Raw genomic sequence first — 22,826 nt, forward strand, 5'->3', positions numbered from 1 at the left:
CTAGGAATATATCTATTAGTGAAAGCAAAATTTAATTTTAAGAGAGATCTTTGATGGTAACTTCTTTAAAATCTTTTACAGCTAATACCGGTGAGTCCAAGGATCAGCAGAGAGCAGACACAGAGGATCATTCCAAACCTGAAAAACCCCAGCCGTTGTCACCCTCTCCCAAAGTTCCTCCTTCTTCAAAACACACAGCCGTGCCTGTTTCTCCCCGAAGTAGAAACGTCAAGAACCCTCTTCCTGACTTGAAGAACAAAATACTGGCTAACGGTGGGGTGCCAGGAAAGCCGCAGCTTCCCCCTAAAAAGCCTGAGGATCTGGATCTCCAGTCGACTGAAATCACCGACAAGAAGGAGCAGGATTCCCGCGCAGACCCTCCGACGTCGTCCTCTGAGACCCAAGACCAAATGCGAGCTCAGCCGCCCCCACCTGCCAGTCGATCCTTCCACTCCGGCCTTGGTCCCGGGAGGACTCCGGTCAGAGCGCGCGTGCCAGTGTGGCCCCGAAGGGACACCGCGGATAAACCCGGCCCGCCGCCCTCCCTGGCTCCTGCACAGTCTCCCGCGACGTCCGCCGCCTCCGCCCGGCACAGCGACCCCGCTAACGCCGCTGACAACGAGTCGGTTGACCCCGACGAGGAGGAGGAGCGGGCTGCAGACCCCCTCCGCCCCAAGGATGCCTCCTCGGAGAAGCATTCTCGGCCGGGCGCGCCCTCCAGCCCCGCGTCAGCCGCGAGCGCTCTGCGGGAGAGAAGCGCGGTGCGCCGTGGGGGGAAACCGCCTTTGCACGCTTGGAGGACAGCGCCTTCTAGGGACGCCGGGGATGCTTCTCATGGCGCTGGGGAAGGTGACAATGACGCAGAATATAAAGGAAGGCAGGCGGAGGCCACTGCCTCTGCGTCTCGGGCCAGGTTGCCCGCCAGTCGGCCTGTCTCTGGACATTGGAGTTTGCTCAGACACAAGCCCTTTGCTGCCAATAGATACCCACACAGGTTTGGTAGTAGTCGGGGACTGCGGTTCCAGCCTTCCAGCTCCCCCCAGTCCACTGTGCCCTCCCAAGTCCTCTCTAGGGTCAATTCTCATCCAACTTCTGATCACAGACTTGACTCAAGTGCCAATAGAGATGATGAAAAAGAGGAAGTGGAAGACGAAAAGCCACTTCCTGCCACTGTCGTCAATGACTTCATGCCTTCCTCCTCCAGGCAGCCTGCCTCACGGGGGCTGGACCATCTAAGAAGGGTCTTCCAGAGAGGGCCCATTATTCAACGAAAAGAGCCCCTCTCAGAAAACCCCAAATCGGCAGCAACTTCATCAGCTTTAGCAGCTGGGCTTTCTCAGGGCAAAGCCCTGTCCCCGTCCTCCGAGGCACAGGATGTTCAACAGAGCACAGACATGGAAGCTCATTCTCCTGAAACACAGCCAGTGTCCACAGCAGGTCAGCTGTCCCCCGCCCGGCCTCCCTCGGTCAGGTCTCAGCACCATCCCGGGTCCAGTGTTCCTAGAAGGATGGTGCCTGGCCAAGGGCAGGGCTCCAGAGCTGCTGCTTCAGAACAGCTTCCTTCCTTACACCACTCTGTGTCCCAGCAGCAGCCCCACAGCCAGCAGCGTGAGGAGCTGGGGCATGCACTCCCCAAATCCGAACAGGTGCCTCCTCAGCTGGGACGTTCCAACTCTGTGTTGCAGGAAAGCACCCAATCCTCAGATCCTTACAGGTCAAGAGCTGGTCAGTCCTTTGCAGCAAACTCCCGCGGAGGGCTCCTTCCCTCGGCCAAGAACCAGAACCAGGATTCTGTCAGCAGCCGTGACAACGACCCAGAGGACAGCACAGAGGTGCCCACACACCGTGCCCGGGCTCAGTTCGGCCAGGCGGAGTCTCAGGCAGGAAGCTCTGATGACAAGCCCCGCAGCAGGCTCGCATCTGCAGTGCCCGCCCCAGGCGCAGGCTCCCCACGGAGACTCAGCAGGCCCGGCGGCCCCCACCCTTACTCCCACCCCAGGGTCCTGGGCAGGGTCCCACCCCCATCGCAGGTGGCGGTGAAAAGAAATGATGCATTCCAGGCCACGCGGTCAAAAACAGAACCTCGGTCCAAAAGGCCCCTGACGTCGAAATCTCAGCAGTCCGTCTCCAACGAGGAGGGCGAAGAGGGGACAGTTTTAAAAGGAGGAAAGAAAGATGACTCTCTGTCTGCTTCAGTGCCAAAGTGGTCCTCATCCTCCGCTGGCAGCAAAGACGCTGATGGAAGCAGAGAGAAGGACAAGCTCAACGCTGTGATCGCACTGCCCCCTCCCAGAGAGACGTCCCAGCCGGAGGAGAACCCCACTCCTCTGAAGCGGCCTCTTCCTCCACCATCTGGTTCCCCAAGAGTCCCCCTCATCCCTCCCAGATATCCCTTTAGCAGCACTGCCACCCCAGCTGTCAGCACCCCAGCCCGCCCACGGTATCCCACCCGCGCCCCTCCTCTCTACTCCTCAACCACCCCCATGCTTTCCCTGCGCCAGCGCATGATGAACTCACGGTTCCGGAACCCTCTCCTACGCCAGCCTGTGAGAACCCCTTATGGACCAGGTAATTTTTTTTTTTTAATTTGTTTTTAAAAATAAACCACTTAACCTTTTTTTTTTTTTAAAGGTGCTCAGTAGTGTTCATAACAGTTACTGAGAGGTGTATTTTATTTTACTTTATTGAGATTCTACTCTGTGCAAGCACTGTATTAAGACTTTTATAAATATGACACAGTGCTGCCCTCTTAACCATCTGGTAGTTTTGATCTATTAATCCTGTTTTTTAGCAGAGGAAGCCAGGGGTCAGAGATTTGAGAGGCTTGTGGGAGATCAGGCAGCTGTGAGGTAGCCAAGCTGCCATTCTAATCCGCAGTGGTCTACTTCCATGGCTGTCAACACTCAACTCTCCCAATCTGCTGCTTGGAATTCTCTGAATTTCTTAATCTCTGAAAATGGGCTGCGGCCATGATGCCAAACTCAGTTTTCTAAATTTAGGTTATTTTTAGTTGTTCACATGCCAGTATATATTTAAGGAATCCACAGTAACTAATTAGATATTTAGGCTCAATCTTGTTCTCATTTATTCTGCATGTGAAATCTTCAACTGCACACACCCTGGGAAAAATGTGAGTGTCTAGGGTCTGAATTGCTCTGACATTGCAATCAGTGAATGTTGTTTGAGGCCTCCAGAAAAGGCATGTTAAAGACGAGCGTCACATGGGGCAGTCACAGGTGGCCATTTGCCTTAGATTTCTGTAACAGAGAATGGAGTTATTTTATACAGCGGTGAACTGGTGTCGACAGGCACCCCAGGGCAGGGTTGAAGGTATTTACCTTAATTTAAACTGACCAGGCAGGTTAAATTAGATAGTGTTAAGTGGTACCTTGTGTGGGATTGACTGGTGCATCATAGAACATTTGGAATGACTATATTAGTGTGTGTTACTCTGTGTGGTGCAGTAATGTAGCTCCCTGTAAAGATATAGAACAAAGTTCCACATGGAGGCCAGGTTTTCTTTAGCATTGACTATTTTAGGCACACCACTATCTTGAGAGTAGACATAAAACTCACATTCTCTGAACATGTAGGAGCTCAATAAACGTCTGATAAATTAAAGAAGGAGTGAGAGAAGTAAGTCCCTCCCATCAAAAAGTTGTCAGGACATCCAGTTCCTTTATCCAGTGGATAACGCTGGACTGCCAAGCCCTCCCAGGAGGGGACTCAAGCCCAGTGTAGCTGGTCAGAAATGGCAGGAGGCGCAGAGAAGGGGCAGGAGAAGGGAACGGATGGAAACAGAACACCTGAGAGAGCAGCTGTTTGTTTCACTGGAGCTTTTTACTTTCTCTCTCTCTTTTCTTAAATGCAGCTTTATTGAGGTATGTTCACCCACCATATAATCCATCCATAGTATACAATCAATGCCTCAGAGTATCATCATTTAGCTGTGCATTCATCACCACAATCAATTTTAGAATATTTTTATTATGCCAAAAATAATAACTAAAATAAAAAAAAAATAAAAAAGAACATCCAAAACATCCCATACCCCTTATCCTCCCCCCCATTATTTATTTATTTTTTGCCTTTATTTTATTGCTCAGCCTACATCTGGATCTAGGGAGTGTCAGTCACAAGTTTTCCCAATCACACAGTCACACCATGTAAGCTATATAGTTATACAGTCATCAAGAATCAAGGCTACTGCATTACAGTTCAACAGTTTCAGGTATTTCCTTCTATCTATTCTAATACACTAGAAACTTAAAGGAATGTTTATGTAATGCGTAAGAATAACCTCCAGAATGACCTCTTGACTCTATTTGAAATCTCTTAGCCACTGAAACTTTATTTTGTTTCATTTCTTTCCCCCCTTTTGGTCAAGAAAGCATTCTCAATCCCACGATGCCAGGGCCAGGATCATCCCTGGGAGTCATGTCCCAGGTTGCCAGGGAGATTTACACCTCTGGGAGTCATGTCCCATGTCAGGGGGAGGGTAGTGAGTTATTTGACGTGTTGGCTTAGAGATACAGGCCACATCTGAGTAACTAAAGAGATTCTCGGGAGTGACTCTTAGGCATAGTTTTAAGGAGGCTTAGCTTCGCCACTGGAGAGATAAGTTTCATTAAGGATGAACCTCTAGAACGAGGGTTTGGCTTATTAAATTGGGAGCCCCTATTACTTAAGAGAATAGCAGGAATTCCCCAGGTAGGGAAGTTTAATAGTTCCACTCAAGGGGACTTTGCAAGTACTTTTTATTTTCTGCTCCAAATATTCTGGGATGTATTGGGGGTGTTATATTACCCTGTACAGAATAACAAGGTCTCATTCCCTATTCTGGGTTCCATGTAATTATGTTGCTTAAATAAACTGACCAGGCAGGTTAAATTAGATAGTGTGCTAAAGAAAACATAAATTTTGTACCAAATAAACCTCTCTTCTTTTGGACTCGCACAAAAGTTGGATTTTTAACTTCCATTACCATTACCCTGTATTCTAACTTACCTTAGTCCTAACCAACTCCCATGTCATTCATATCTCTAATTGTTTTACTTTATCTCTTAGCCTGTACTTCTCAAGCAGCCTTGCGGAGTGCATTTAGCTTTGAAGACAGCACTGTGCATTTATACATGGTGGCTGATGATTGTGGGATGAGTCAGCTAGAAATAGTTGCCATGTTTAGTGTAATCTGGTTTTGGGCAGAGAGGCATGTAGGGCATTCTCCATCCTCCCAACTTCCAACTGCTAAAATAAAAGCTGCAGCTACTAAGGACTTAAGCTTTTTCTGGAAAATTCACTTATGTGAAAGACTCTTATTCTCCCAGTATTACCAGAAAACTGTGACTTCCTTCACTGGGCTTTTAATAGACATTCATGTTTGCAATGTAAAAGGTACCATTTGAGACTATTGCTTCTAATATATATTCACTATTGACAGACTTTTTCATTGTTTCTGTTTGGAATGATGTGTTACTGCTTATATTTTGGTATAAAGCCAATTTTCTAGTTGAATTTACCAGATCTTTTTTTTTTTTTTTTTCACTCTGTAGGTTATAATAATGGCAGACCAAATATCGATGGGAAAGTCCTTCCTAGTAGTAATGGAAAACTAAATGGACAAAGAATTATCAATGGCCCTCAAGGAACCAAGTGGGTAGGGTGAACTTCTTTACACATACCAGTTGTTCTGCTGCTGTTAGAAAGAAACAAATGATGGTCATCCTATAACAATAAATAAAATGATCTTTTTTTCCTCCCCTCTTTAGTTTTAACCACTTATGTGAAGATCCTTGTATATAATTTCTTTTAGTGCTCAGAAAACTCATTCTTCTGAGTAACTAGTTTTATTTCTTCTCATAGCTAATAAGTTAAGGCTTGGGTCTTGGTTTCTTGCTTTGCCTTGACTGGTTAGGAAGTTCAAACAAATTTATGGCCCAACGAAAGCAATTACCTGATGAATGGCCTCTCAAATCAAGTGAACTTATATTTTCCCGGTCCTATTAGCTTATTGTCTTTTTCTTTTTTGTTTACTGTTTCATTAAATATTACATGTATTTTCTGTAAATTGCCTCAATTCCTCTGTAAAAGGAAGCAGAGTAAAAACAAACAAAAAGCCCTGAATCAAACAAGCAGTTTTATCAGCTCACCTTTTGAATCTCTCAGTAGTTATTTGTTTAAAATAATAATCACACATTGATACTTTATGATTGTTTAAACTAAAGGACTTTAACTTCCTAGGGTTACAAGGTTTGGGGGTTTTAGGTGGGGCGATGAAGGTAACAAGGCAGAACACATTGCTTTACAGATTTCAGGAGTTTAAAACATTATTTCAAAGAATCAAAAAAATTTTCATAGTGAAATTCTCAGTCAAAACTTCCTATTTATAAGGATAAAGTTTAGGAAAACATTTTTAAGGGCTTCATGAAATTTTTAAGACTAGGTGATCTAAAGATGCATTTTACCATTTCTCAAAGGATTAAAACATATTATACTAAGACTACATACTAGAGCAAAAATCATTGTAAACAATCTTGAATGCAAAAGGCATGGGGGTGGATTTAAAAAGTAGAGTTGATATAAATTTTATTTTAGTCACCAGATCAGCACCCCAAAAGAGGTGCAGGGTTTCCCCAGGAGGACTGAGAGTGTAAAGCAGTGGTTCTCAGACTTCAGAATAACTGGGGGGCTTGTCAGAGTACAGCTTTGGGGGCAGAGAGGGCTGGTAATTTGTATTTTGAACAAGTCCCCAGGTGATACTCTGGCACTACATTTTGAAAACCACCTGTGTAGAGTACAAGCTTGCTCCTTTCTAGAGATAATACTAGCTTTTTTCCAATTTTATAACTCCTTAGAAGATGACATTTTTGCCTGTATACTATATTAGGCAATTTAATTATAAATTAAATTAATTTGGCCACAGCCGCTTTGATTTTTAACAATGTCAGAATGCCAAAACATATGAAACAGAAAATAAGCACTGCCTCTCCAAACCACTTCTCAAAGATAACCACTGTTAATAGTTTGGGGGTATATCCTTCTGTACTTTTTTTCTCTGCAGTTATAAGCTTATATACACAAATGAATATATTTTTATTTTGTAGAATATCAGTCCTGCGATTAGAGTTTTCTCTTCACCATATCAGTATATGCCCATATATGTAGAATTCCTATATTCATTTTTTTTGGCTGCATAGTATTCCATCTTATGGATGGGCCATAATTTATTTAATCTGTCCCCCCCACTGATGGGCACTTAGGTCAGTTCTGAATTTTCAGCATTAAATACAGTATAATAAATGGTTAAAATATTTTGAACATCTTTTGTACATTTGAGAACTTAAAGCAATTTGCATACTATATGGATAAACAATCATAATAGGAAATAGGACTGCTTTGCTCTCTATTCATCTTAAATGTAATAAATGGTAATGACAATGATTATGCCACCTGCTCACATTATGGCTTTCTTCGGTGGAAGTTTCATGCATATGTACATATAGTGGGATTTATGTTGAACATTTTGAAATGTCCAATATATTCTTTCATCTGTGTCCTGAATTTAGGTTGTGGATCTTGAGCGTGGGTTGGTGTTAAATGCTGAAGGAAGGTTTCTTCAGGATTCACATGGAAATCCTCTTCGGGTTAAACTAGGAGGAGATAGACAAACCATTGTGGGTAAGCAAAAATGGTCTTAATGGAACAAAAGTGTACTGAGTTAGCAGTAGATGAACAAATTCTTTCCTCCTCCTTGGTCCAGTTACTTTTAGCCATTTGGGAAGTAGCATCTCAAAAGAGGCAGACTTGGTCTTACTCTTCCTACACACCCTCTGAAATGTGGGACCCTCTGCTATGTTCTTGAAATTGAGCGGTTTAGAGCAGGAGTCAGCAAACTATGGTCTGCAGGGCAAATCCTGTTTCTGTACGGCCCGTGGGCTAAGAATAGTTCTTGCATTTTTAAATGATTGGGAAAAAATCAAAAGGAGAATAATATGTTGTAGAAATTAAATGAAATTCAAATTTCAGTGTCCATAAATAGGGTTTTACTGGAACATGGAAAGGCTCATTCATGTGTATGTTGTCCATGGCTGCTTCTCCACAACAGCAGCTGAGTTGAGTACTTGAGTCGGAGACTGGCTGGTCCACAAAACCTAAAATATTTACTCTCCAGCTCTTTAGAGAGAGAAGTTTGCCATCCCGGTGTAAAGTAACAGTTTTCCTCTGTAGGTTTAAGTGTGGCGAAGGAGAAAGAATTACTTTTCCTACTAGAGACTAAGAGTTATCTTAAGTAGGGGCATAGAGATAAAATATGTATATATCTACATAAGGTAATACAGAGCAATGGACAATGTAAAAAGCCCAGAAGTTTCTGGATAGGAGCAGCTATTGCTACTTCAGCTGAAATCCTTCTAATTATTCCTTTGCCTCTTAGTGATTCAAATGTAATAATAATAAGCTTTGAGAAGAGACTTTCCACTTGTTTTCTATTGCTTCCAAATCGTTTCCCCTTACTGCATGGGTTTTCTTTGATTTTGTTTCAGATTTGGCAGGGACCCCGGTGGTGAGCCCTGATGGCCTCCCCCTCTTTGGGGAGGGGCGGCACGGCAAACCCGTGGCCAGTGCCCAGGATAAGCCCATTTTGAGCCTTGGAGGGAAGCCCCTGGTGGGCCTGGAGGTTGTCAAAACAACCACCCGTCTCCCCACCACAACCCCTCTTCCCACAACTACGACCCCTCTGCCCACCACCACCACCCCTCTGCCTACCACCACCACCCGCCGCTCGACAACCACCCGCCGAACAACCACCACCCGCCGTACAACCACCCGCCGAACAATTCCCACCCGCCGCACGACCACCACGCGCCCAGTGCCCGTGATCCGGACCACCACGCGGACCACCACCACCACTACCACTCCCGAGCCCACCACCCCGGTGCCCACCTGTCCCCCTGGCACCCTGGAACAGCACGATGAAGATGGCAACCTGGTAATGGGCTCGAATGGGACCCCGGAGTGCCACGCTGAGGAAGGTAAACCGACTTCGTTCTAGCAGCAGCCTGCTTAACTAGCACACTGGGTTTGCGAGTGGGAGCTCAAAGGCTGCAGCGGAGGGTATGTACTGTGCCAGCCGTTTGCAGCCAAATGTTAACTAGAGGCTCTTTTACCCCCAGAAGGTTCATGTCGGACCTACTGTGTCACAACTAGGGTGGCCAGATAGAGCAAATAAAAATATTGCAGGGGACATACTTATATTAAAGATTATTCATTGTTTATCTAAAATTCAAATTTAGATCTGGCAACCCTTGTCACAACGAAGTAAAAAACTTGCTGAACTGTGGGATGACATAAGTCTGGGCTAGCATCTCTCAAAGTGTCTTCTGCTGGATATTAGATTAGTAGTTGTTAAATTAAAAAAAGATTCTGTAATTGGCTATGAGATTTAAACCAGGTTAAATGAATTTCTTGCTGTGCAACTGTTTAGGTCATTGAATAGTCTTGTGAATCTCCAGGAAAAGTAGTATTTCCCAAGCACGTTTGGCAGCTGAACCTTTTTTTCAGTGGCACAGAGAAGTGAGGGTGGTTGCTCCATAGACCACCCTTTGGAAAATGCTAAGCCCTGCATGGCTGAGCTTCCTGTGGGAGCAGGGGTTTTATACTGCATAAGATGGCACCGTTTTTCCAGTTCTGGGTTATCAAAGTTGGGCCATCCTGCTGCCCCTGACCTGTGTCTTCCTACTGAGAGTTGCAAGTTCTCCCTGAAGCTTAGAAGACTATCCTAGACGACTTTTGGTGAGATCGTGGTGGGGCGAGCTGTCATCTCCTTTTCTGCTCGGTCTCTGGGCAAACCGTGTTGAAAGAGATCATCCTAGATTTGCATCAGGCACGGAGAAGACAAATTCATCTTCTTCTGGCTGCATGAATTGTGATGTTGGCTGTAAAGCTTATGTCTTTTTTAGCTAATGCAGAGTGAGGACCCTCATTTCAGGAATGATTTGCATACTCAGAAGTTTTACACAACATTATTCTCCATGATAAGCCAAATCCATTTAAATTTGAATGCTGTATCTCAAGTGGGAATTTTGTTTGAAGTTGTCTTTCCATGGAAAAATTCCAAATAAACAGGAAAATGTGATGAATCTAAAAATTCACACTAAAGGACAAAAGAAAACTCATACCACGGAAGAGGACCATTAAGGAAAAAATTCTTATGCTGTTAATTTACCCGGTGAGTACAAATTTGAATTTACCTTTACATTCCTGATATTAAAATATTATGCTACTTTTCTGATCTCCTAGCTTTTGCATACATTATTTACTTTGGAAAATTGAAGTCTAATTATGACAAATAATTACTTAATAAGAGTGACTATTTTGGATTTGGTTCTAATTACTATTATTATTACTATTATTTGCATTTTATTTATCTGCTTTTATATAGGCCTTATAGCATGTTCTTTTATTTTCTTTGTGTGTTTGGGGTTTATTTGACATGAACATCAATATTTTTGTTTGAATTTTTGTTTCTTCTTTTCTTTGCAAATCATGAAATATGCATATAGTTTTTACTTCATGCATGCCCATTCTTTTGAGTCCCTATCAAAGTCAAAATAGTGTCCAAGCGTTCATAATTTGCTGTAGGCAGCATTTTGAAAATAAGAACAAATCAATACAAAATCTTGGGGAAAAAATAAATTTGGAGACAGCAACACATTTTCATGCAGTATAATATACTATAATTTATTATTTTAAAAATAATTCAGTATGGCCTGTCTTCCGTTTTTTATCTCCACAGCTCCACTAGCAACTCTATTAAACATTTTCTTCTCTGTATTAATTCTAACTATTTTTATTTTTAAAATAATAGCTTTATTGAGAAATAATTCACAAACCACAAAGTTCACCATTTATTGCTTTTTGCTGTATTCACAGAGTTACGCAGCCATCACCCCTGTCAAATTCCAGGACATTTTCATCAGGCCCAAAAGAAAATCATATCCATTAGCAGTCACTCCTCATTTCCCCCCTCCCCACTCCCTAGAAAACATTAATCTACTTTTTATCTCTATGAGTTTGCCTATTATGGACATTTCATGTGCATGGAATCATGCAATATGTGTCCCTTTTTGTCTGACTTCTTTCACTTAGCATGTTTTCAAGGTTCATCCATGCTGTAGCATACATCATTTCTTTTTACAGCCAAATAATAAATAGTATTCCATTGTGTGGGAAAACCACGCTTTATCCACTTATCAGTTGATGGCCGTTTAGGTTATTTATGATTTTTGGCTATTATGAATAATATGGCTATGTATATTTGCATATTGGACATCTGTTTTCAGTTCTTTTGGGTAGATACCTAAGAGTGGAATTGCTTGGGTCCAATGGTAACTCTACATTTAACTTTTTTGAGGAACTACCAAGCTGTTTTCCACAGTGATTGCACCATTTTCTATTCCCACTAGCAATGTGTAAGGGTTCCAGTTTCTCCACATCTTCACCAACACTTGTTATTATCCATCTTTTTGATCATAACCTCCTAGTGAATATGAAATGGTATCTCATTGTGGTTTTGATTTGTATTTCCCTAATAACTAAAAATGTTAAGTTATTTTTTAAACTTTCTGTTTATGGGTTCTGAAAGTAAAAGTGAGTATGATTAATTTTTGTGACTAGGTACACGATGACTTAGAATTGAGCATGTTCATTTGATAAATATTTCATAATTTTATCTTTGTGACAGCAGTTTCATTCTGAGATCATTGATCACCTGCTCCATATAAATTAGGTTCTGTGGGAGATACTGAAAATTAGGCAATAACTGTGCCCCTGATGGTGCTTATGATCTAACTGAAACTGGCTGCTCTCTCATTAGAAAGCCAGATTGTTCATTTTTAAAATAGAGCAAGCCAGGATCGATATCTGTCTCATAGGAATCCCTCAGAGTTCTATAGGCCTGAAGCCTTTGTAGCTATTTGGATGCCTTTTGCTCTTTCGTCTCTTTGTCAGATCTCATCAATTCCCACTGATTCTTCCTCCATCATATTTCTTAGATTTGCTCCTTTCTCTCTTCTCTAGGCTGGCCCTACTGCCTAGAGATGAGAGAATGAAATTCAAATTTTCATTCATTACTGGGCTTCTTTATCCCCACCTCCACTTGCCTCAGATCCAGATGTTCACCCCAACACAGAGTCACATTATTGAATATTACTATGAGCCAGACACTGAACTTGCCTTAGGAACACAAAGCATACTCCTGCTTCATACATCACTGGGGCACAACATGTCAGTGCTAATGATGCAGAAAGACAGAAGATGCAGGAGTCTTGGGCAGGAATTAGCTTCTCAAGGTGGTTAGTAAAATTTGGAACTCACATAGGGTCATAGCTATTCTTGAAAATCCTATACATTGTCTATAATGCATAGCACAGTTTGTTGTTTCTTGGTTGAACTCTTTTAGTGGCCTTGAATTGCAAAAATGCATCTTGTAAGACCATAATTGCATTCAGAGCAGGGATTCTACAGGAGGAGAGGCTGTGAGCCTGGCAGTGTCTGGCCTCTATGTGATGCGGAATCTGGTAGAAACACCTGCATCACTTCTCTCTTCCTCTTGCTCTGGTTTTTGCATTTTCTCTCATGTTCACTCTCTTTTGTTTTATCAAGTATTGTTTAGTACGGAATTTATATTAAAAGTGCTGGGGCTGCAGATATACAAACCCAGTATTTCCAAGCAACATTCGCACATGCACTTTTCAGCTCAGAAGCCTGAAGTGTTTACCATGGTAGTGATTACAAATTAGAACCTGGATTAGTGATCTGTAAATGAGAACATATGTACCCTTCCAAGACCCCTCTCTTTGTCCTATCCCCATCCAGTTGACCATTTTTTCACTACATTGTTTTTGCCAACTCCAAAAATTTTGTTTATAGTCCTCTATTTTAAAAATCATCTCTTCAGATCTCCAAGTCTTGGATCTTTTGTTCAAATCATAACCCCTCTTTCCCTTGAAAACTCTGCTTTAGAATCATGTCCCAGGAAAAACCTTGTGTGGTTCAATCATTCCAATAATTCAACCTCATTTGTTATGGATGCCGTGCTTGTGCGTATATGACCGTAGGCAGAGCTGCATGTTGTATGCTTCTTTTCAGCATATTTTCAGTGTACGCTCAGTGTTCTTTTGTCGTGCTTGATTTGACTTTCCCACTAGATAATAAACTCCTTGCAACTGAGAAAATGCCCTCTGCTTCATTTCTCATTCCTTCTGGTACCTAATTGTGCATCTTTGCAAATCTAAACCATATTTAAGCTATAGGCATTCTCTTTTGTCTAACTGAGAAGTGTTATTAGACAGTAATCTTTTTTTTTTCAGGTTCCTTTTCTTCAGCAGATCTGATGATATGGTGTGTATTTGGAAATGTTGTGAGCCAGCTGAACATCTTCAAGAATTTGTAACATGACCTTGCTCTGTGTTTCAGAAAAGCATCAGTTATTATTGAAAACAGTTCAGCCATGTCACAGATCTCTCTCAAGACAGAAAATACAAAGCAAATATTTGAAAATTCACTTGAGCTGGACCCACCATACGATTTGCAAACAAATGTTCTTGAATTTCAGATGGCTGTCATTTACCTCTTTTCTCTCAACTACTATTGAGAATTTTAGCTTTCATTTTTGGAAAATATCTCTGGAGCTAAGGCCCTATTCTTTGGTGACACTTTGCATTTTTTTTTTTTTTCTTTATGATGATTTGGATAAACCATTTGAGAGAACCAACCACACCCCATGGTTAATGAATGGCAAGTACTTTTATATGAAGAGATTGAAGTTTTGATATTGATGTGTTGACTTACAAATCATCCAGTGTTGCATAGTTCCAAGTGGTTCAAATGGCCTTCAGGTGTTTCAAATTCTCTTGGTCAGCTTTAAAAAAAACCAACAAAACTTGTTAGTGAATTCACTTCGGTACATCTGGAAGTTACAGTTTTTCTTTTGCTTGGAGTCAAGATGATGCTATTTTAGAAAAATTCTGCCCAGCTTGGTGTTAGGAAAAGCGCTAAATCATGCAGTGGGATGTTTACTTATGCAAGAAGAATTGACTGTACTCAACCCAAGAAGCCATCTCAGTTTGCAGCTCACAGGCACCATTTTCCTGGCCACTGAATGCGCTGGACTATTTCACCACCTCAAGGAATCACACTCAACACCATGAATCCGTGAAGGAAACAACAGATTTTCCCACTTCATGTTCACTCTGAGATGTAAAAAATCAGAAAATGTATTCCTTTTTGACCTGGCTAAAAATAATATGCCCAATGAAATGAATCTGAACAAAAAAATGAAGAGGGAAAAAGACGATGCTCCTAAAAGTTAAAGTGATAAGGGACAGAAAATGGTAGCCCAGGAAACACTGGCAAGATAACCCCAAACTTTAGGTGGTGTGATCCTGAAAACTGTCTGATTTGAACTAGTTCAGAAGTAATTCCAGTTGTATCCAGGCATATTGACATTGGAATGCCCTAAAGGAAAATTTTGTTTAGTAATTTGATGAACATAACTGTCCTGACCCATGAAGGATGATAATTTACACCTGCTCTCAGGTTAACCTTCCTTGGTCCCATGAGAACATGTCCAGGGTCATGACCTCAGGGCACAGCAGGTACTGGGGACATCTCCCCAGGGTCTCTGAGTGATGGCTACGGGTCCTTCCACCATAAAACTCAGAGGTGCTGGGCAGGCACCACCAGGTGGCCCATGTCTTCGGCTGGTGGTGTTTGCTTTGGCCCCATGACATCCACGATGCTATTCAAACTAGGCTTAAAAAAGACTGGCAACATTATTATATTGGCATATTTCTGAGGAATGATAAATGATTCCCTAAATTAAAAAATAATTTCAGAATTGGTGCATATAACTTTTTTAGTGAAGGGATTTTATATATTTTCTACTTCAATTTTCCATTTATGAGACTATGATGATTCTAATAGAGCTTCTTAAGGTTTGCAAACAATTTGATAGGCTAGTTCTACTTTTAAAAAGTGGAGGCAGTTTTATGATGTATAAAGTACACGGTCTTTGGGGTCAGTGGGTTTGAAGTTGAAATCTGTTTCAGCTTGGCCACTCCAGGCACATTTTTGGTTTTCTCAGATCCTTGTTCTCCTTGGCTGAGAAGTGGGGATTGTAAGTCCTACATTTTTACACGGATTTTTTATGAGGAGTAATTAATTAAATTAATATATATGTAAAAGTGCTTGGTGCACAGAAGACATTCAGTAAGTTGTGGAGACTTCTTCCTCTCTTCCCCACCCCCACCCCACCCCATTCCACCCCCTCTTAGGAAGGCTTTGTGTTTAAGGAATCCTGTATAATTGCTACGGGCTTCAGGTCAAAAGGAGAGAAGGAATTTCTCTGAAATTTTTGAGTTAGAAAATCTTTTGCCTCAGGATCTTATCAGCTACAGAGTGATGTTCTCCTTTTGAAAGTTTCGTCTACATCTTCTAAACAGATAAAGAGTATAATTGATCTCATTACCTCTTCTCCAAAAGCCTTTTGGTTAATCTACCCAGAAAACTAAGGCAAAATGCCTTTTTTTCTTAAACCACTCCTCGTCCTTGACCTTGTGTTAGCCGTGCCACTATATCACTTCACTCATTACGGGAATTTTACTAATTGTTCTTATAATTAGGGTTTCCTGGAAGAAAAAAAAATCAGTTCTAAAATTTTATAAATTGCATTTAAAGTATAATTCTGTAGTCTTAGTAGATTTAATGGTTTTGTTAGTGAAGTCAAATCTGTCTGAAAAGAGAAATTTGCAGTTATCAAAATACTGTTTCCATACCTCATATACAAATTAAGTAATCTAATTAGAATAGCTTTATCTCCTGGGTTGGTGAGAGAGGGTGGAAGTTAGAAAGGAATAGTGAAACACAAGGAATTCCCAGCTGCTGTGATTTTCCTGAGTTAGAATGTAGGAGAGGCAGGAAATCACCCTGGCTCTAGAATATCTCGGTTGCAAAATTGAGGAGGTTGGCGATAATGAAGGTAGATGGACAAAGGTATTTACAATTCATGTAATTTTTGTCACCGCCATAAACCCCAACCTCCACCTGCCTTTCCATCTTCCCCCTGCCTGTCTGAGATTGTCTCTTTCCCAGCATGTGAAATAAGGACACCAGGGGCCTTCCCTGGGCACCGGAGAGCTGCCTGGGCAGGTGGGCAGGTGGGGAGTGTGGAGACGAAGGCTGGGACACGCCCCACTGTGCTGGAGAGGCTGGAAACACCTGTCCCGGGAGGTGTGCTTCTTGTCTTCATTAGAGGGCATTTTGTTTGCACTTTTCTGAACACACAAGAGAGAAAATCAGCATTCCATTTCAGTGTCGTAATTGTCTTCCTTCTGAAAAGATTGACAAGATGCTGGCATTGGTGACTTATTTCCATGAAACAATTATGGGGAATGAATTACTGTGCCCTGAGGTATGATTCCAGGAGAGACCTGGAGGAAGCACTAGAGCATTTTATGACCTGCATTACCTCTTTCTCAATAGATGATTTCTCGGGATCAGACACCAGCACGGTGATGCCCACAGAAGAAGCGTACGTTGTATATGATGAAGGTACTGATTTTTAAAAATTATTTGGACGATTTCTCTCCATCATAGGATCTTATTTTAATTACTAAATGTAGAGTCTCAACGGCAGGTTCCTTCTGAACTCTGGGCTGGATGGCAGTGCCAAGGGCTGGCTTGGGGAAGGTGGCAGTTCCCCCCTCCCTTCCAAGTTACCCCCAAATAAATATATGATCTAAAGAAAAACAGGGTGCTTGATATGCAGATGCAGTTTCTAAACAAGTCCTCTTGTACCCCCCATTCTCTCTCCCTCAGTCTGTCCTCTAAAGAAATTCTGGGGCTGCTACAGCCTGGGAATCCCCCCTCCACTTCTGTCGTAAAAATACTTGTTTAACATCTCTCTTCCTCGCTTGACTCTCCTCTTTCTCCCTCTTTCCTTTTCTCCCCTTTTCTAATTATATAAAAAAATGTGTTGCTGTAATTGGGTTGATTTAATACCATCTTTTCAGGTAAGGGTAAATTTATAAGATTAAGAATATAAAATGCATTGTTTAGTGTCTGGAACAGTCACTCAAAGGTCACTAATGCTATTATTGTTTTGATTATTCAATTGTTATTATTGTTTTGATTATTTGATTATTGTTTGATTATTGTTTTGCTTTGCACATTTTACAAGTTGACACTGTAGCTGAAGAAATTCATGTAGGAATCTTCTCCCCACCCCAGTGCTAGCCTTTGACCCTTGGGCTCAGAATGTTTTCCCTTGCAGATCGCCTTGCCTGCCATTATCTATAATTCCAATTGTCTCAAACTGCAAATATGTGCATAATGTCACATTTGATGCAGTCATAATAAAGTTTGATGTTGTGGTTTAATCCCAAGGAAAAATTGACTTAAAAGAAAAATAGCAGATATTAAGAAGCAAAGAAAAGCTTCTTAGCTCCTATGAAAATACTAAGCACTGTGCTTATTTTCTTTAAGCCGTTGAAAGGGGAGCCGAGACTTATTTTCTTTTTGAAAGGTTAAAGGATTAGTTCTGTTAACATGATTAATCTTCCCAACCCCACACCTACAAAAATACCATGCCCAGAAGATAGGACAAAAAGAAAAATCAAGTTTATATTTTCTGATGTGACTCTTTTATGAGTGTACAAGAGCAAGTCATACAGGTAGCAAAGGGCCTTGGATCAGTGACATGAGAGCATAAAATCAGATGCATTTGAAGGTTTGTGTCAGCTCTGATTTTAAAACTTAATTTTTCTGGTCATATGAGTTTCTTTTTTCCTGTTCTTCTCTTTCACCTCCAGCTGCTCTTTTGAGAGGACAGAAATGGCAGAAAATACTATTTTATTAGAAACAAATTGTGTTTCGGCATAGAATTTATGTTAGTTTGTGTTTGTGTTGTTTTTTGCTTTTTTTCTTTTTGAGACTAGGATTGAATCTCATGAAAGTATCTTTTGACTGCAAATAGTGCACCTTTCCTGGAAGTGCCCAGTTACAAAACCTTCCGTATCCTTTTCAGATTATGAATTTGAGACCTCTCGGGCACCAGCCACCACCAAGGTCTCCACCACTGTGACGACACCAAGTGTCATTTCACCAGAAGGCTCAATCAGCTCTTTTCCTGAAGAAGAATTTGATCTGGCTGGAAGGAAACGATTTATTGGTAAATATAATTTCCTTAATAAGAGAAACATGGGTTTTTAAACTTGTGCTCTTTGGTGCTTTGAAAAAGAAGAGCATAGCTAATCTCTTGGCCCTGCCAAGGAAGTGTATTTTGTGAGCATGTTTTCCCCAACTAAAGTGTACATTTGGGGTGACCCCATGAGTCAGTCCGGTTGAGTTGCATGTTGCTTTGCTTTCTGTGGAAGTCAGTAGAGGGGTGAATGCAGGAGAACATTTGGTAGCTGGCAGAGGAAGGTTTAGAGAGCTTGTCCTGTTTAGACTAAAAGTAAGGCTCACTTTTTAAAAGTCATCAGGACCAGGGAAAATGAGTGTTTTTAATGCAGCCAACTTTTCTAAAACGAGACTGACCACTCAGCATTGTCTGCACATTGTTTGTTAAATTCATCCAAAAATGAGCTATTTGCTGAACTGAGCCACTAGTGCTTATTATAATATCACAGAACCAATGCTGTTTTTCTTAAGTTATTTCCTATAATTTTCACAAGCCTGGAGGACTTGGGATATGGAAATTCACTTTATTCTTCTCTCAGTTATTAAAACACTTTCAAGTAGGAACTTCTATTTAACTAAAATGTGTTTTATTCCCATGGTGACTCTTCTTTTCCCATGTCCTTAACGAAGTTCACTAATGAGTCAGTTGGATTAATATATTACCGAGCCGAGACAAGCAACAGCTTAAACTAATATTGCACTTTTCTGTTTCCAAGCAAATGTTCTGCTATGAGCAGGGAATGACTCTTGCTAGCCGAGATGTGGTTATTGAGAGCCTAAACCACGTGTACTTGAAGAACAAGAATATTAATCTGAGGTAGCATTCCTGAGGCAAATGCTAATGATGTTCCATGCCGTGTAGCAGTCTGGCTGATTTTACCAAATGTTCTGACTTTCCCCTGTCTAAAGTTCCATGATAGAAATTGAAATGCTTTCAGTGCTATTATTAGCTGTTCCGAAGTACTTTTCTAAGGACTAAAAGGCTGACTATTGTCTGGCTATTTTCATACGTCTATAATTTTATAAAGCAGAAGAGGACTGCGCCCCAAACTTCCTGAGGAGATCCATGGACAAGCTTTAAAAGTCTAATTTTATACGAATTATTGGAAAACAGGGGAGCTAAAAATTGCTTTCAGTCCTAACAGCCACTGAGAGTGAGAACCTCGTACCAAGAGTCAGTGGAACATTTGGAAATTACTAGAAATTATTACTTGAGAGTCTTGCATGTGTAAAGCCCCAAAATCAATGCTTTGGCATTTCTAACTCCTTAAAGAGTGGACTGTAATAAAAAGAACTGTGGACTGGAGCTCCAGAGTCTCCTGTTTGACCTGTGATTAGTGAGCTTCCTCTCATTGTCAGTTGCATTGGCTGTAACATGGGGTAACAGTTCATGTGTTGCCCACTCACAGAGCTTTTGCATCCATTGACATAATGTGTAGAAAAACTGTGAGCCTGTCTGTAAGTGTTAAGGGCTATTATTGTACTGAGAAGTAATGTGGCAAAAGTCTGTTCAGGTCTGGTTTGTGTGTAGATATTCCAGATGGTTGTAGGGGGCTGTGAACCCTTAGCTACACAGGGCTTAGGGATGGTAAGCTAAGGCCTGTACATTTCAATGAGTGTGTGTGTGTATAATTATATTTCCCCCCAAGACAAAGTAGGGAATGAATGGGATAGTGAGAAATCTAGTCAAGCATCCACTAGGCCTGACTCACACTTTTCCAAAGTTTCAGGCATAGGAGTAGCAGAACGCTTTAGGCCTCTATTGATTTATGGTTTGGGGGATTTTTCAAAATCACTTCGAGGACATCATCACTGGTGTTGATAGGGCAGCAGGATCTTTTAAAACCACCAGATTGAAAGACACATGTGGATCCATGATTGATCATTAAAGAGAGCTGGGAGTGTGCCTTTGAGATTGGCATCTGGGCTGGTGGCCCTGGAGCCTCTGTCCATTCGGGAGAGACTGAATGGTGTGACTGACTCTGTGGGGCACATCTTATGTTTCTGTCTCCAGAGAAAGCCTTCAGCTGTCTGATCAGGTATCTCTGCTCTCTCTTTTCCAGCTCCGTATGTGACGTACCTAAGTAAGGACCCATCAGCCCCCTGCTCTCTGACTGATGCTCTGGATCACTTCCAAGTGGACAGCCTGGATGAAATCATCCCCAACGACCTGAGGAAGACTGACCTGCCTCCCCAGAACACCCCCCGCAACATTACCGTGGTTGCGATGGAAGGCTGCCACTCCTTTGTCATCGTGGACTGGGACAAGGCTGCCCCCGGAGATGTAGTAACAGGTGTGCTCAGGGCAGGTGGCTCAGCGCTCCTGTGGATTTGTGGGTGGAAATACAGACAAGAAAGGATGGCTGAGTGAATGTATGGATGTATGGATGGACGCATGGATGCAGTTGTCATCTTCAACAGGAAGAAATATATGCAGCAAGGGAAAAATAGAAATCAGAAGACCTGAATCCTGGTCCCAGCTTTATGTGACCTTCAGCTACTTTGTCTGCATGGGCCGTGGATTCTTATATGCAAACTATTGTAGCTCTGACTAACATTCTTTACTCCTGTAAATGATCAGGGAGCCGAGGAAGCTGCCTGTAAGTTCAGATCCTGTGGCAGGTACATACCATGCCCCGTTCTGTGCTATAGTAGACCCTGGAATTGAGACTCAGCCTCTTCTCCCTTCCCTCACCTGCTGGTTGCACAGCCAGACTGGGTGCTTCTGAATTCCTTATGTGGACATTGGGTAGGATGAAAAAAGGCCCAACAATCTTGAGCCTCCTAGGACCTGTCCTATGAGATGTTCACGAGTTCATGTGACTGCCAAGGATGTTTATGAGGATAAATCTGTTGAAACAAGTATTTGCAGAAGAGAATTGATATTATTTTTTTGAATAGTCCCTTCCTCTGCAAATGATTCCTTCTGGCCCTGTGTGTAGTATGAGAGGAAGGAATGTGTGTGTGTGCTATTGTGTGTGTCTTAGGGGAGACGGTGATGTTATCTCTGAAAATGAGAAAAAAATTTTCTGAGAACATCCAAAGAACATTTTGTTTGTGTAGTCTGCACAACTGCCCAAAAGGCAGGATGAATGACACAGGAAGGAGTTCCCTGGGTATTTTGCCACGGGAGGTGGAAGGGCCCAGGGTTGAAGTGAAGGTGAGGGATTAAGAAGTTTGAGTTCTTGGTGTGACTGAAAAGCATTGATCCCTGAAAGGTGTGCACCGCGTGGGCTGCCGAAACCAGTGTCTGTGAAATCCCAGCATGTTCCTAATAGAAAGCAAATAAATCAATCATGGAAGGAGGAAGGGCATGTAGTCCAAATGGCCAGGAAATTCTTTTATTAATTGAATATGGTTTTGTGAATGGTAATTTTTAAGCAAACAAACACGCACACAGAGAAAATAATTGAAAACCATATCTTTAGCAATTCAGCTTCCGATCTCTCGCAAAACAGGTCTCATGTAATGTAAACATTCCACTGTGCTGAGAGCCGTGGGGCACCTCAGAAACCCTGGCTGCAGGCTGAGAATGCCAGCCACTGTCATCATCCCTTGAGGGCTCATGCAACGAGGAAAGAGGCCTCAGACAGCACAACTCCCACTGACTTACTCCGCAACTTTAATTCAGATGCATTTCCTTATTTTCCTGTAGAGGGCCTGCTTCTTGTTACCTTTGCCATCAGTCATGCATTCCCAGCCTTACAAAGCTCCAGACAGACTTCAGTGTCACCATGTCCATTACATACCGTACACCTAGCCTGAAGCCAGACATCAATGCCCTAATCCTGAGTACTCATGCATCTCACAGAAAGAATTTACATGAGGTATTTATAGGGATTTGGACCCTCCCTAGTCAAGTTATGTCAACCCTTGCCAAGCTGATTAAGGTGGAACTTGTCAGCCAACCTTAATTCCCTCTGGGGAGGAAGAGCAGCAGACCTGAAAAGGTTAAAAGAGGAGACAGTGAGAGCTCTTAATAAGTGAATCAAACACTGGTTCTCTTACCTGCAGAATAAAGAAGCCAAATGGATACAGAGATGCATCCTAAATCTAAATAGAAGGTCACCCTGTCGGGATCCACCTGCAGGTCATTTGCACTCTGTGAGATATTGAGTGCTGTGCTAATTTTGGCTTGCTCTTCTTTCATCAGCAGTCAGGTCACTGTGGTAGCCAAACTGGAAACTCCTGGAGAGTAAATTTGCCTGCCATCAGTTGCTTTCCCTAATCTCTCCTAATGTTTACTTCATTGGGAGTGATTCTATGGGAAATCACCAATCTGATGATATGCTGGTTTCAATTTATTGTGTCCCCTACAAAAGCCATGTTCTTCAATGCAGTCGTATGGGGGCAGACTTATTAGTCTTTTTATTAGGGTGGAACCTTTTGATTAGGTTGTTTCCATGGAGATGTGACCTACCCAACTATAAGTGAGACCTTTTGATTAGATCATTTCCATGGAGGTGTGGACCCTGCCTATTCTGGGTGGGTCTTAATTAGATCACTGGAGTCCTTTAAAGGGAGTTCACACAGAAAGCAGAGAAGACAAAACACCCTGGGATATTCTAAGCCAGGACCACAGAAACTGA

At 42.1% G+C, this 22,826-nt stretch overlaps 1 protein-coding gene across 1 annotated transcript in view; it reads left to right on the forward strand.

Annotated features, from left to right (window-relative positions):
- Positions 1 to 22,826, forward strand: part of FNDC1 (fibronectin type III domain containing 1) — a 114,753-nt gene that overhangs the window by 76,269 nt on the left and 15,658 nt on the right. The window contains exons 11-17 of the mRNA XM_037820764.1: positions 82 to 2,568; positions 5,553 to 5,656; positions 7,566 to 7,677; positions 8,541 to 9,029; positions 16,540 to 16,608; positions 18,083 to 18,226; positions 20,301 to 20,531. Of these exons, the coding sequence (XP_037676692.1) occupies positions 82 to 2,568; positions 5,553 to 5,656; positions 7,566 to 7,677; positions 8,541 to 9,029; positions 16,540 to 16,608; positions 18,083 to 18,226; positions 20,301 to 20,531 (3,636 nt within the window). The remainder of the gene's footprint in view (positions 1 to 81; positions 2,569 to 5,552; positions 5,657 to 7,565; positions 7,678 to 8,540; positions 9,030 to 16,539; positions 16,609 to 18,082; positions 18,227 to 20,300; positions 20,532 to 22,826) is intronic.

The sequence above is a fragment of the Choloepus didactylus genome, chromosome 2 (genome assembly GCF_015220235.1).
Source record: "Choloepus didactylus isolate mChoDid1 chromosome 2, mChoDid1.pri, whole genome shotgun sequence".
NCBI lineage: Eukaryota > Metazoa > Chordata > Mammalia > Pilosa > Megalonychidae > Choloepus > Choloepus didactylus.